Source organism: Onthophagus taurus, chromosome 8, assembly GCF_036711975.1.
Source record: "Onthophagus taurus isolate NC chromosome 8, IU_Otau_3.0, whole genome shotgun sequence".
Taxonomy (NCBI): domain Eukaryota; kingdom Metazoa; phylum Arthropoda; class Insecta; order Coleoptera; family Scarabaeidae; genus Onthophagus; species Onthophagus taurus.
The window spans coordinates 919,674-933,265 of record NC_091973.1 but is presented as its reverse complement, the minus strand read 5'-3'; the positions used below and the strand labels follow the sequence as shown (position 1 = coordinate 933,265).

At 34.6% G+C, this 13,592-nt stretch overlaps 3 protein-coding genes across 4 annotated transcripts; 2 read left to right on the top strand and 1 right to left on the bottom strand.

Moving 5' to 3' along the window:
* The first annotated feature begins 30 nt into the window (after positions 1–30).
* Positions 31–1,090, top strand: LOC111414556 (secreted 45 kDa protein-like). Its single transcript, XM_023045931.2, has 3 exons — positions 31–231; positions 280–494; positions 544–1,090. The coding sequence occupies exons 1-3, from the start codon at positions 201–203 to the stop codon at positions 1,036–1,038; spliced, it is 741 nt and encodes a 246-aa protein (XP_022901699.1). The 5' UTR covers positions 31–200; the 3' UTR covers positions 1,039–1,090.
* Positions 1,091–1,553: 463 nt separating this feature from the next.
* Positions 1,554–2,500, top strand: LOC111414560 (uncharacterized protein CG45076-like). Its single transcript, XM_023045943.2, has 2 exons — positions 1,554–1,881; positions 1,956–2,500. Exons 1-2 carry the CDS (start codon positions 1,570–1,572, stop codon positions 2,385–2,387), a joined length of 744 nt encoding a protein of 247 aa, XP_022901711.2. The 5' UTR covers positions 1,554–1,569; the 3' UTR covers positions 2,388–2,500.
* Positions 2,501–2,609: 109 nt separating this feature from the next.
* Positions 2,610–3,642, bottom strand: LOC111414555 (putative protein tag-278). Of its 2 annotated transcripts, none has more exons than XM_023045930.2 (3): positions 3,551–3,642; positions 3,185–3,459; positions 2,610–3,091 (listed from the first exon to the last, which is right to left on the bottom strand). In XM_023045930.2, the coding sequence occupies exons 1-3, from the start codon at positions 3,582–3,584 to the stop codon at positions 2,672–2,674; spliced, it is 729 nt and encodes a 242-aa protein (XP_022901698.2). In that variant the 5' UTR covers positions 3,585–3,642; the 3' UTR covers positions 2,610–2,671. The 2 variants fall into 2 exon arrangements, with proteins under 2 accessions (XP_022901698.2, XP_022901697.2); XM_023045929.2 differs by having other exon boundaries at positions 3,185–3,477; positions 3,551–3,632.
* Between the last annotated feature and the right edge of the window lie 9,950 nt (positions 3,643–13,592).

The following is a 13,592-nucleotide window of genomic DNA, read 5'->3' as shown; positions in this document are numbered from 1 at the left end:
TCGTTCAAAACGTTTTCAATAAGTCTAAGTAACTTAATTTCACGGCGCTAATTACTTCTATTTGTAAACGCAGGAATTTTACGATTAGAAAACGAGCACCATTCAGATAAAAACGAAACTTTAGATGTCGAAGAAACTATATATATCTCGTTGAAACCAATATTTCACTAGTTGTAGATCTATTCTTCGATCGATCGAAAATGTTGAATATTTTTGTATTAATAGCACTTTGTAAGTTGTTAAAATAAAAAAATATAATTTAAAAAATGACCTTTTTAGTTGCAAGCGTAAACGGCTTAAATTTCGATCATTTTTCATCAATTGGAAATTCTCAGCAAAGTTATGGAAAACAAGGATTTAGCAGTGGAAGTAGCTTAAAGCATATTGCCCAAGGTTCGGCTGAAGAAGCTCATAATGCCGCTGCTAACCAACACACCGCAGCTAGACAAGCAGCTTTTGTAGCTAAAAGTTCTTTGGCACAAACTGCAATAAATGTATTTTCTTAACCATCCTTTTCCCGCTTTATTTTTATATTGTTTTTAGGCTGCCGCTCGAGCCCAAACAGCATTGACGGGAAAAGAAATTCTTCGCCGCACAATTCAAGAACAAGTAGACGACACTCACCAACAACTCATAGCAGAGCTTCAACAACTTAGTTTAGCCCAAAGAGCCGTTGCAGCAGCCGCCGAAGCTTACCAACAAGCCCAAAAGCAAACAAACACTTTAAACGCGGCTTTAAATGCTGCCCAAGGTACTTTAGTCCACGCTCAAGACGCTTTAACTCAAGCACAACAAGAAGCCGCGTCGCAAAAGGCAATGGTCAGAAGAGCCAAACAAGAATTAAACTCTTTAGTTCAACAATTAGAGGCAATTAATAGCGATTATAAAGCCACCAGAACCGCTGCACAAAAAGCCGAAGCCTTCGCCCAAAAAGCCCAAGCAAATGCAGCTAAAGCCGCGGCTGTAGCAAACGCTTCTGTTAAAAATCACGGATTTGATATCTCTGATTCTTCAAGTTTTGATACTTATGTTCATTAAAAAATGTATTTTATGTAATTAAAATGATTTTAATAAAATGAGTTAAATTGTATTTTTGTTTTTTATTGATTTAATATTATTAATATTTCACGGAGTGACATCTATTGTTTAAAAAAGAGATTAAGTAATTAACAAATAGATGGCGTACATTTATTATTTAAAAAAATTTAATTAATATGAAATTATTATTAAATAAAAGCTTAATGCTAAATTCCTAAACACATTTCTAATCATAAAGTTATTCTAAACCTTGTTTCACTTCGTTAGATAACAAAAACCTTCCTGAATGAGAAAAAAAAATACACAAAGATTTTATTTCACTTCCCAATCTTATTAAACAAATTAATTCTTTAATAAAACAGTTAATTTACCGCGAATTTCGATTTATTCGCATTTATTGTCACTCAATTGTCAATGCGTTAATTACTTTCGTTGCCACACCAACCACATTTAGAAACAAGACGGTATATATTCCAGGTCTATCAAAGTAAACCTTTAGTTGAACGGAGCCGATCTTAGAATCGAGATAAAATGAACCATTTAACCATTTTGATTTTAACCATTACGATAACTTTGGCTTCCTCAAAGCCGGGTGAAACTGAGAATGTACATCAAAGTAGTGGATACGGAGCTGTGATTGCTTATCACGACTCTGGAACTTCGGGGACTTCTGGTACTTCTGGAAGCGGTGGAGATAAAGAAGGATTTAGTGCTGGGAGTGGTTTAAGAAATATAGCTCAAGGTTCGGCTGAACAAGCACACAACGCAGTTGCTAACCAACACGCTGCAGCAAGACAAGCAGCATTTGTAGCAAAAAGTTCTTTAGCACAAGCTGCAGCAGGAGTAAGTAATTAATTTTTTTAATTAAAAAACAAATTTGGATAAAAATACTATAATTATGGTCCAAATTGTTTTAGGCAGCTGCAACGGCTCAAGCAGCGCTAGTAGGCAAACAAATCCTTGTCCAAAGACTCATGCAACAAGTCCAAGAAGCCCACCAATCATTAGAAGCCGAAGCCCACCAACTCCAACAAGCTCAAAGAGCAGCGGCTGCATCTCAACAAGCAGCCCAACAAGCCCAACAACAAATTCACGCATTAAACGCCGCTTTAAACTCTGCACAATCAACTGCAGTTCACGCCGGCCAAGCTGCCGAAGAAGCCGGGGCAGAATTAGCTTCGCAATCGTCTATGTTAGGTGCAGCCAAACAAAAACTTTCTTTACTCGAAGATCAACTTCATAGCGCACAAGGTGATTTACAAGCCACCGAAGAAGCTGCACAAAAAGCTGCTTCAGCAGCACATATTGCACAATCTAACGCTGCTCAAGCAGCCAACGAAGCCGAATAGGAAGCTAATCAACATCACGGAAATGATGGAGGAAATTATGCGTATTCTGGATCTGATGGACATTATTAAAAAATAAAAATGGGATATAAATATAATTAAGTACATTTATAAGTCATGGTGTATTGTTGTTGTATGATATTAATTAATTATGGATTAATAAATGTTTGTTTTGGTGAAATTTTTATTTATTTTTTATTAATTAATTTAAAACACAACTTTTGCCTTTAAAATATATTGAAAGAGATAGAAAAAGAACAAAGAAAAAAATCGATTTATAAACATATTTATTCTTTATTAATGTTAAAATTAGGTACTTGAACATTTCCCATGGCAATTTTAGCGGCTTTCATAGCTTGATCAACAGCAACCTTCATTTTGCTATATTCACTCTTGCTATCTTCTAATTCTGCACTTAATTTTGAATGTCTTCTTTTGGCATCGTTGTATTTAGCGGTTTGAAGTTGGGCTTGCCAAAAAGCTTCGTTAGCTGACTTACTAGTTTGGATAATGGAGTTTTGGAGTACATTCATAGCGTTAATTAACATATCAAATTGTTTTTGAGTTTCATCTGAAAGATTTTTGGCGGTTAAAGCGCGGTGTTCAAGCTGTTTTAAGCGATCCATTTTTCCTTTAAGGTCTATTTCTGCTTCTTTTATGTCGGTTTGTAACTGTACTATTTGTTTTTCTTTAGATGTGATGATGGCCTGGAAATTAAATGAACCGGTGATAATTGTTTTATAAGAATTTGCATTTACATAACGAGAAGAGTGCGACCGATAAATTGTAATTTCACTTACGGAAACGTTCTTGTCTAACGCTGTCTGGTCTTTTCCATCACCAAAAGCGGCATCTTGCAAAACTTTTACTTCCTTTGCTATGTTTGAGGCTACGATAACCGAATCAGCTTCTTTCGAAGAGTTCAACACAACCGTTTGATTTGTAATATTTACTGCCTCGAGATCTTCGCGTATTGTCGAGTTCCCTTTCGAATTCGGATTTAAATTGCTTTCTAATTTATCAGCAGAACCGATGGTTACTCGATCCGTAGAGATGGTATTCGCGATGATAATCGCTACGACAATTACAAACACTGTAACCGATATAAATTTCCTTTCATGAATGATGTTTGTTGGTAATGAAAGGGAAGTTTTTGTAATACTTACGTATACAGGCGGAAGTAATGAGCACACGAAACATTTTCACTTTCTTGAGCTATGCCCCGCTAGAGATCCGCATTATATTGCCAGTTTCCACGCTGCGTTCGCTATAATATTAGGCTACTTTGTGGGGGGGAAACGTGGTTTACTATAGTTATAATTAAAATAAGAGAGTTGAAATACTTATATATTTTTTTAAACCAATAAGAAAATAAGGAAGTTAATTTTGGTCTTTATAACAAAATTTTGCCTTTATAATACAAGCCTTTCTCATAAACCCATTAAAAAAAATTAAGTATAATTTATATATTTCGGAGATTTATTAATTTATAGCAAATTTAGTCTAGTTTTAATAAATTTATTTTTAATTTTATTTATTTAATAAATGAATTCAATGCGCATGCCCCAGTGAAGGATTTCACTGTTACTCGAAAATCACGTCCATACATTACCCCTACGATCAAAGAGATGATCAAATTAAAGCAAAAAGCTTACCAAAAGTTTTCGCGTACTGGTAGTAGCAACCACAGAAGGTACTATACCGATATCAGAAACTATGTCACTTTGGCAATACGTAACGAAAAGAAAGCTTTTTTTGAGGCAGAGATAAATAGTAACGTCAATAATCCCTCAAAATTGTGGCACTTACTGCACACCAATCAGGTGCACTCAAAGAACACCAAGACAATCGACGAATCACTTAAAGATCCAGAGCTAATAAATGATTATTTCGCTAATATTATTCCTTCACCTTTTTTGTCGTTGCACAACCTTGATTCTAATAAACCATATATTTTGGGTGGCAACGACTGTTTTGGTTTCGATGTGGTGAACGACACAGACATCAAAAATAAGCTTAGCACGATAAAATCAAATGCTTGTGGTTTGGATGCAATCGATCTGAAAATGATAAAACTTGTATTGGAGTACTGCCTCCAAGAAATCACTCACATAATAATAATAATAATAATACATCCTTTATTTTCAACCATACAATACATTATTATAAAGAAAAAATATATACAGGGTGATTCATAAGTAATGGGCCAAATTGTAAATGTACGTTCAGGAGGCCAAAATAATAATATTTTCATTAACAATAATGGGTCTTAGTCTGCTCCTTACTGAGATACAGGATGTTAAAGCGAAAAAAATAAAATAGATTTTTGTTAATAGATCAGCTACTTTTCTACATAATGACTCATAGTTGACTTATAGTTTTTGTAAGGGTAAACAATAATGTGTGAGAGGATTTGAGTTAACTCGTAGATGTCGCCACATGCGCCATATGAATTAGATGAAATCAGCTACAAATTTTTTATCGCTCATTATTTTACAACATACTTGTTTAATTTGGATAGCCCCATCATTTCTGTAGAAAAAAGCTATACTTCTTTGATCTTGAAAATATTAACGATTTTCGAGATATTTGAATTTTACTAATTCACTACACTACATTTCACGGTGGTCGACGTAGCATTAATCTGTTAAGACACAAGCATGGCATGGAATGTTGACATTTACCTAACCGTAATTGATAATTGATAACAATATTAAACTGAAACCATAAAAAAATTACGTAATAAAACAATTTATTGTACGCCAGTTAATAAAACGAAATACAACATTAGAACAGACTTGAACTAAGACCACTTACGACAACTGTTATCAAAACCTACATGTTAATGTTGTGCGAAGTTAAATTAAATTTAAGCTTAATTATGAGCTACTGCAAAAGGTTTTCAACATGACCACCACCAGCATTTATACACGCATTTAACCGTTTGGTTAAGGATTGTCTGACTTTAAAAAATGTAGCAGGATTATTTCGTATTGAATTGGCTGCATCTTGAATTCTATTCCATAACTCGTCTCGTGTATTTATAGTAGGTTCAGCATAGACCATTGATTTCATGTAACCTCACACATAAAAATCAAGTGGATTAAAATCGGGACTGCGAGGTGGCCACTGAAATTCACTACCACGTCCAATCCAACGGTGAGGGAATGTTTCATTCAGATGTTCGCGCACAGCACGTGAAAAATGTGGAGGAGCACCGTCTTGCATGAACCACATATTTCTTCTTAGTTGTAATGGAAGATCTCCCAAGAGGTCGACTAAGTCATTATTTAAAAAAATTAAATATGACTCTCCATTTAAATTAGGAGGTAATTCAACTGGGCCCAGTAATGTATTGCCTATTACACCGCACCACACATTTATTTTAAACTCGTGCTGGAAATGTCTATCTTTTTTTAAACGAGGGTTTTCGGTTTCCCAGGCATGACTATTTCGCCAATTAAAAACTCCGCGTCTGGTAAAGGTTGCTTCATCCGTGAAAAGAATGTTATTTAGGAATGTTGGATTATTATTCAATTTTCCTTTTAGCCACTGACAAAATTGAACTCTGATTCGATAATCTGTTGGAAGTAAATTTTGCACAGGTATAAAATGATAGGGATATAAATTTTCCTTGTGTAAAATTCTAGTCACGGATGGTTGGCTTATTCCAGTTGCTGCAGACAATCGACGAGTGCTTATTTCAGAATTTTGCGCAATTCTTACCAAAATTTCATCTTCTTGCTGCGGAGTGATAATCTTAGGACGTCCTGTATGATATTTTGGACGAAATGAACCTGTTTCACCCAATCGATTATAAATATTTTGAAATATCTTCCGGTTTGGCTGCCTTCTGTAAGGGTACATTTCACGATATTTTCTGGATGCTGCTTGCCCAGAAAAACGTTCTTGTGCGTAAACGCATAACATGTCTCTCATTTCTTCGTTTGAAAAGTGATTATGTCTCGGCATTTTGATTTATGTTAGGACAAGAATGAATCAGTTTACTTAACAATAAAATGTTTTAAACTATTCATTAAACGTAAAAGCTCATTGACGTTTCATAATTCATATGGCGCATGTGGCGACATCTACGAATTAACTCAAATCCTCTCACACATTATTGTTTACCCTTACAAAAACTATAAGTCAACTATGAGTCATTATGTAGAAAAGTAGCTGATCTATTAACAAAAATCTATTTTATTTTTTTCGCTTTAACATCCTGTATCTCAGTAAGGAGCAGACTAAGACCCATTATTGTTAATGAAAATATTATTATTTTGGCCTCCTGAACGTACATTTACAATTTGGCCCATTACTTATGAATCACCCTGTATACATATTTATATCAATAAAAAGAAAAAGCAAAAATAAAACAAAGTAAATGTATGGCAGAAAAAAGGTGCTGGGTTCAAATTGCCACAAAAGTGGTATTTGCTCTACCACCCAGCCCTATTACAAAAGAAAACAAAAACTGGAACAAAAAACAAACAATAAAAAAAAAAAAAATTAAATTAAATTACACTAAAACAAAATTGCCAAAGTAATAACAAACCCAGCTGCCATTGAATTTATTATCAGGCCCCCAAGCCACTCAACTGACCCGCCATGATGGAAGCCTTCAATCTTCGCTTAAAGATGTGGATAGACATACTGGTCTTGACGTGAACAGGAACGTCATTGTATATGTGAGCGATTTGATAACTAAACGACTTTTTAAAAAATTCATGTTTATGTTGTGGAGGAGTCAAATTGCCCTTAAACCTTAAGTTCAATGTATGCACATCAGACCTAAATTTTATTTTATGGTAAAGATAAGCAGGCTTCCCGCCAACAACAACAGTGTGGAACAGTGAAGCGGAGTGAAGCAGTCTCCGATTGCACATATTTAACCATGGAACAACCTTAAGCTTGTGTGATACGTGCTGCCGCCTCCTAATACCGTATATTAGCCGCAAGCAGGCATTTTGTATACTCTGCAGCTTACACCTATCTCTGGCGGAAATATTAGGTCCATAAACAACATCACAGAAATTCATATGAGAAAGAACTAACGTTTCACATAATAAAATTTTAGTTCTCAAAGGTAGAAAACAGCGCGAAGCGTATATCATTTTTAATGCCGCATACGATCGCTGTGTACACTTATTAACGTGCTCCGAAAAGGTGAGCCCCTCATCCAGCAACAAACCTAAACTACGGACGCAAGTTTTTAGTGGTATGCACTGACCGTCAATAACAACCCTCAACCTCTCTCTGAATGAAGTGTTACTTCTAGTTTTTTTAGAACCAAACAAAATTAATTCTGTTTTCGCAGCATTCAAACGTAAAGAATGTTTACGGGACAAAACTCTTAACTGTTCAAGGTCATCATTTAACCTATCACAAGCAGTGTCTAACTCGTGGGGAAAAAACGAGATGTATAGCTGCGTGTCATCAGCATAAAAGTGACAATTACGGTGAGACAAAAAGTTTATGAAAGAAGACACATAAATAGAGTACAGAAGGGGTCCCAGAAGCGATCCCTGTGGTACCCCAGACGCAACTTCCGAAAAAGTAGATCTAACTCCATCAACCTCAACACATTGCACCCGATCACGGAGATAGCTAAGCATAAAAGTCGAAGCTGAAGGACTTAAACCAATGTGTTGCAAAATTGCAAACATTATTGAATGATTCTCACTGAATGAACTTCTCACTAATATACGGAGTTTATCCGAAACAATGGAAGATCGCTCTAGTAACACCTCTACCTAAAGTGAGCCATGCTACTTAATGAGAAATCCACAATGTTTAAAAATCAAAATAAAAAAGAGTAAATAAAAGTACCTCTCTGCTAAATCCTTATCACACACAGAGTAGTCAACAATTGAGATATCGGGAGAGATCGTGCCATCCTCGTCTGTACCATCACCAGCTTCAACAACAGACAAATCTAATTGTGCTTCAAAAGGTAACGTTTGAACGTTTTCGGTAATTGAGGTTGATGAGGGATTCCTTTCGATGGCTACACGCAGCATACTTTTTTCAATTACAGTTAAAGGAATCGTTGAACAAGTAACTTATAAAGGAAAATAAAAATTTTTTCAAGTCTCATTTTTTTTTTTTAAACTCACCTTGAAAAATATTATCAATATCATCATGTGAGCAAGCAACAACATCTCTAGTCTTTGAGATGGTGTGGCGACGATGAATTGGATTTTTTAGCGAAAAGTCTATTATTCAATTTAATCAGGTGATTGTAAGGTTGTTTATTTTCCGCCCGAGCCATTAACAATTCCCGTTCCAACTCCTTTATACGAATTTGTTGTCTTAAAAGTATACTACTTCCTTCGGTATTATTAATAACAGCTGTATTTTTAATAGCTTTCGCGCGACGAGCAAACCTAAATTTTAAAAATCAATGAAATTAAAAAAAAAAGAAAATGTTTGATAGAAAACCCTTACGATAACGTTGAATGAGTATCTTCTAGAGATGCCGGAGTTATATTTGCGACAATTAAAGTTTTCGCGTTTCCTCCAAGCGCATTTTTTAAAATCAGTGTTAATTTTGAATCTCTATAACTACGGAATTTACAGTTCTCATCGGTTAATTGCGATATAACCAATGTCAAGGTAGATAATGACCTAAAATAAGAAAAATAAAATAAATAATAAAAATATTAATTAATTCTTATTCTTAAACCTAGCACTACAAGTGAATTTAATATGACCCATACATAGGGTGAGTCACAGAAGAGGGATGTTTTTAGAATACAGTACTCGAGAACACTGCGTGTCAGTGAAGTTTGCGCAAGGAATCAATTGCTTCTTGCTCTAGTGATAACAATCCGAAGTCTCTTCTGGCAAAAATTCCACATCAGTTGTCATGGTGGTATCCCCTGCAATACCATTCTTAGGTGCATTAATGCACTGAGAATGAGTAGTTCTGTATTGAAAAGGAAACTGCCAGAATCGCCACAACACCAGCAAATGTTGATGGAGTAAGAGAGGTATTTATCCGAAGTCCAAACAACATTATGGTTAGTTCAACAGTGGTGCAAGACCTCATTTTAATGGGACAGTTAATAAACAAAATTGTCGATTCTGAGCTTCGATAAATAATTGTAGATTACATCAACCCATGCTACCAAACTGGGATACTACCATTTTGGTAGCATGGGTTGTAATTGGTAACGGCAATTATAGCGTGAAGTTTTCTTTTGTAATGTCAATTATAGCGTGAAGGAATGTTAGGTAAGGTTAGTTTTGTTTACAAACATTAATTATACCATGAAGTATTCTTTGGCAATTAGTAATGGCAATTAGTAATGGCAATTATAGCGTGAAGTTTTCTTTTGTAATGTCAATTATAGCGTGAAGGAATGTGAGGTAAGGTTAGTTTTGTTTACAAACATTAATTATACCATGAAGTATTCTTTGGCAATTAGTAATGGCAATTATAGCGTGAAGTTTTCTTTTGTAATGTCAATTATAGCGTGAAGGAATGTTAGGTAAGGTTAGTTTTATTTACAAACATTAATTATACCATGAAGTATTCTTTGGCAATTAGTAATGGCAATTATAGCGTGAAGTTTTCTTTTGTAATGTCAATTATAGCGTGAAGGAATGTTAGGTAAGGTTAGTTTTGTTTACAAACATTAATTATACGGGTGGAGAAGGTAGGAACTTAACGAAACCTTCTCCACCCGGATTTGACAAAAACAATTTAGTTGACAATTAGACACTAATTAGTCATTTTTACATATTTATTGTCAAAATGCAACATGGCATCCGAAACGTTAAACACTTTTCGAAAAGACGCACGGCTTAACACGAAAGTTTTTAGTTCTCGGTCTAGTGTTAGTTCTAGCGATAGTGCTATTATTAGTTCTAATTTGACAACGGCTGTGAAAGCCTTCAAATTAATTTGTGAGCGTTATCATATCTAACAGAGGATTATAAAGCATAATGATACATTGGTTCCAGTCATATCTTGTGAACAGATCTCAACATACAAAGATTAATGGTAATATATCTAGCGGTATCCTAGTCAAGCAAGGTGTTCCACAGGGAAGTGTTTTGGGTCCTATATTATTCAACTTAGCAGACATGCCAAATGTAGTGACGAGCTGTTCGGTTCATCAATACGCGGATGATGCGCAGATTTACATCTCTTGTGATATTATCAGTGTTGATGACACGGTGCGCTTGCTTAACTCTGATTTAAAGAATATTTGTGAGTGGTGTTCTGTTAACGGGTTAATTCTTAACGCGAAAAAAACTATATGTATGTGTGTCGGGTCGGCCAACATTCGCAGAAGAGCAATCGATAATTTATCGGTTCCTATACACCTCAATGGAACTGTCTTAGCGTTCTCTGAATCGACCAACAACTTAGGTCTTACTGTCGACAGTAATCTTAATTTTGCGGAACATGTAAATAAGAAAATTGGTGTGTGCTACTATAAGTTAAAATCGTTATATAAATTTAAGTCATTGTTGTCACCACAATTGAAATGGAGACTTCTTAACTCCTTAATTCTAAGTCAACTTGATTACTGTAGCAACGTTTACTACAATTTTCTATCAGCTACTTTAAAAAATCGTATTCAAATACTTCAGAACAGCGGACTTAGGTTTTCATACTCGATTGATCGTAGAGAACATGTTACCCCCTATTACATAAGATATTCTATTTTAAAAATGGAACCTAGATGTACACTCTTGCTAGCTGTAATATTTTACAAATTGCCTTATTATTTATATTGTATCTTAGTACCAAGATCGCAAATACATAATGTTAATCTAAGACAAACGAAGTTGTTGACGATTCCCAAACATAAATCTGCTAAATTTTGTGGTAGCTTTGCACCTACAATTTATAATTGCTTTTCAGATGTTTTTCAGTTGAAATCTAATAGATCTTTTAAATGCACCTTGAAGCGCAGGCTTCTTGAGGAACAAGAATCAAAATGTTAAGTTTAATTATTTTTATTTTTATTTTGTTGGTTATTACTTTGATATACAGGGTGGTTCAGTTGTTAATCGGGAAACTTTACTAGGACGTAGTACTTGCCAAAATAACACAAGTTTTTTATATAAACATAGGGTCGCAACTCTTTTGTTTTCGAGCTATGAGCGATCAAAGTTGAGCTAAAAATTTACATTTTATTATTTATTTCGGCTATAAGTAAACCGAAGAATTTGAAATTTGGTATGTATTTACTACTGGTTAACATCTTGTTTTCTAGCATACCTTAAGCTTCCCTAGCGCCCTCTAAGGGGATGAAATTCACCACCCCCTTGGTTCTTTTTAGAAGAACTTTTTAACGCCATGGAGTATTAACATAAAAAAATATTGGTTATAAAGCTCATTCTTTAATGGTACTTTTTTGTCTCTTTAGTTTTTTTCCTAAAATTGATAGTTTTTGTGTAAAAAAATGGAATGTCGTGCCATGTACCGCCATGCTTAGCTAAAATTACTCTAAAAGTTGGCTTTGATTTTCAAAAAACAATTTATGTTTGTATTGAGACGAGCTGTTAGTTACGTTAAATCCTCTTAATTGTTGACAATTATTGAAAATATTTCTTGATTGTTATTAAGTAAAAGTATCATTATTTTTTTATTGTTGATCATTGTTTAAAAAACTACGAAAAATTGATCATGCCACGATTATTTTCGACAGAAGAATACGCAGACATTCATTTTATTTATGGTTTTTGTGATGGAAATGCGGAAGCGGCATCTAGAGAATACGCTAGAAGGTTTCCTAATAGAAGATGTCCTGATCCTCAGGTATTTATCAATACACATCAACGTTTTCGACAATATGGTTTAAATACCCAGCAAGTACGAAATAATCAAAATAACAGAAACCAAAGAGCAATTTTAAACCTTTTTGATAATGACAGCACATTAAGCAGTCGCATAGCTGCTAGACTACTTCAAGCTCAAAATTTACGAGTCTCAAGAAGTACAATTTTACGAACTCTGAAGAAGGACCACAGGAAACCCTATCGTTTTCAACCTGTACAAAATTTAAGACCTGCAGATGGTCCTAAAAGAGTAACTTTCTGTAGGTGGCCAAAATTTTTGTAAGAAGATTTTGTGGACAGATGAAGCCACGTTTACAAGAAGGGGTGTCGTAAATTACCATAACTTACATAGTTGGGAGCATGAAAATCCCCATGCAATACGTCCAAAAACCTACCAAACAGAGTTTAGTTTTAATGTGTGGATGGGTGTCATTAATAATAACCTCTGTGGGCCTTATTTTTTGCCACCTCGTTTGAACGCAACGATGTTTTTAAATTTTTTGCAAAACGATTTGGCGGAATGTTTATCGGACGTTCCTCTAGGTGATCTGGAGCAACATTGGCTTCAGATGGATGGGGCACCATCGCATTACAGCGCTAACGTACGTGCATGGTCATAGACGGATAGGACGACTAGGTCCTGTCAATTATCAAGAGGCAAACCGAGGTCCCGTTGCCTGGCCACCAAGGTCTCCTGATCTTAACGTTTTAGATTTTTTTGTGTGGGGCTATATGAAAAATCTAGTTTACGCCGTTCCAATAAACACTCGGGAAGAACTGTTGGGAAAAATAAAAGACGCTGCTAACACTTTAAGGAACAATCCGTTTCAAATATTAGCAGCAGTTAATTCTGTTGTTACAAGATGCCAAAAATGCATTGATAACAATGGCATGCATTTTGAACAATTTTTAAATTAATTGTGTTTATTTTTGTAATGAGTTTTTTTGATAAATTTGTTTCATTTTGATTCTTAATTAGTTTTCTGTTTGTTTTTTAACATTTTTCTCTTGTAATTTCCATTTTTTTAGTATACTATTTAATTTATTATTAAATGTTACTTATCTTTTGAATGATTATTTTAACTTAAATTTAATTAAATTTTTTATTACTTTAATGAGAAAACAAGTCAAGAGACGAAATCGTAAATAATTTGTGTTATTGTGTTAGCCCAAAATCCTGGTAAGTTTACATCTTCCATAGCCAACTTAAAATTTTGTTTTTTATTTGTAGGTAGCGCTTTGCCGCGCAATGTAACATATTTTATTTTTTTACGCAAAAACTATCAATTTTAAGAGAAAAACTAAAGAGACAAAAAAGAACCACTAAAGAATGAGCTGTACAACCCATATTTTTCTATGTTAATATTGCATTGCGTTAAAAAGTTCTTCTAAAAAGAACCAAGGGGG

What these genes read in the sequence shown, in the direction of transcription:
- LOC111414560 (XM_023045943.2), top strand. Translation starts at nt 1,570, where the DNA reads ATGAACCATTTAACCATTTTGATTTTAACCATTACGATAACTTTGGCT. An exon ending in TAGCACAAGCTGCAGCAGGA is followed by an intron (nt 1,882 to 1,955) that starts GTAAGTAATTAA and finishes AAATTGTTTTAG; the next exon opens with GCAGCTGCAACGGCTCAAGC.
- LOC111414556 (XM_023045931.2), top strand. Translation starts at nt 201, where the DNA reads ATGTTGAATATTTTTGTATTAATAGCACTTT. An exon ending in TTTTGTATTAATAGCACTTT is followed by an intron (nt 232 to 279) that starts GTAAGTTGTTAA and finishes TGACCTTTTTAG; the next exon opens with TTGCAAGCGTAAACGGCTTA. An exon ending in TGGCACAAACTGCAATAAAT is followed by an intron (nt 495 to 543) that starts GTATTTTCTTAA and finishes TATTGTTTTTAG; the next exon opens with GCTGCCGCTCGAGCCCAAAC.
- LOC111414555 (XM_023045929.2), bottom strand. Translation starts at nt 3,584, where the DNA reads ATGTTTCGTGTGCTCATTACTTCCGCCTGTATAC. An exon ending in CATTACTTCCGCCTGTATAC is followed by an intron (nt 3,478 to 3,550) that starts GTAAGTATTACA and finishes TATCGGTTACAG; the next exon opens with TGTTTGTAATTGTCGTAGCG. An exon ending in CGTTAGACAAGAACGTTTCC is followed by an intron (nt 3,092 to 3,184) that starts GTAAGTGAAATT and finishes TTTAATTTCCAG; the next exon opens with GCCATCATCACATCTAAAGA.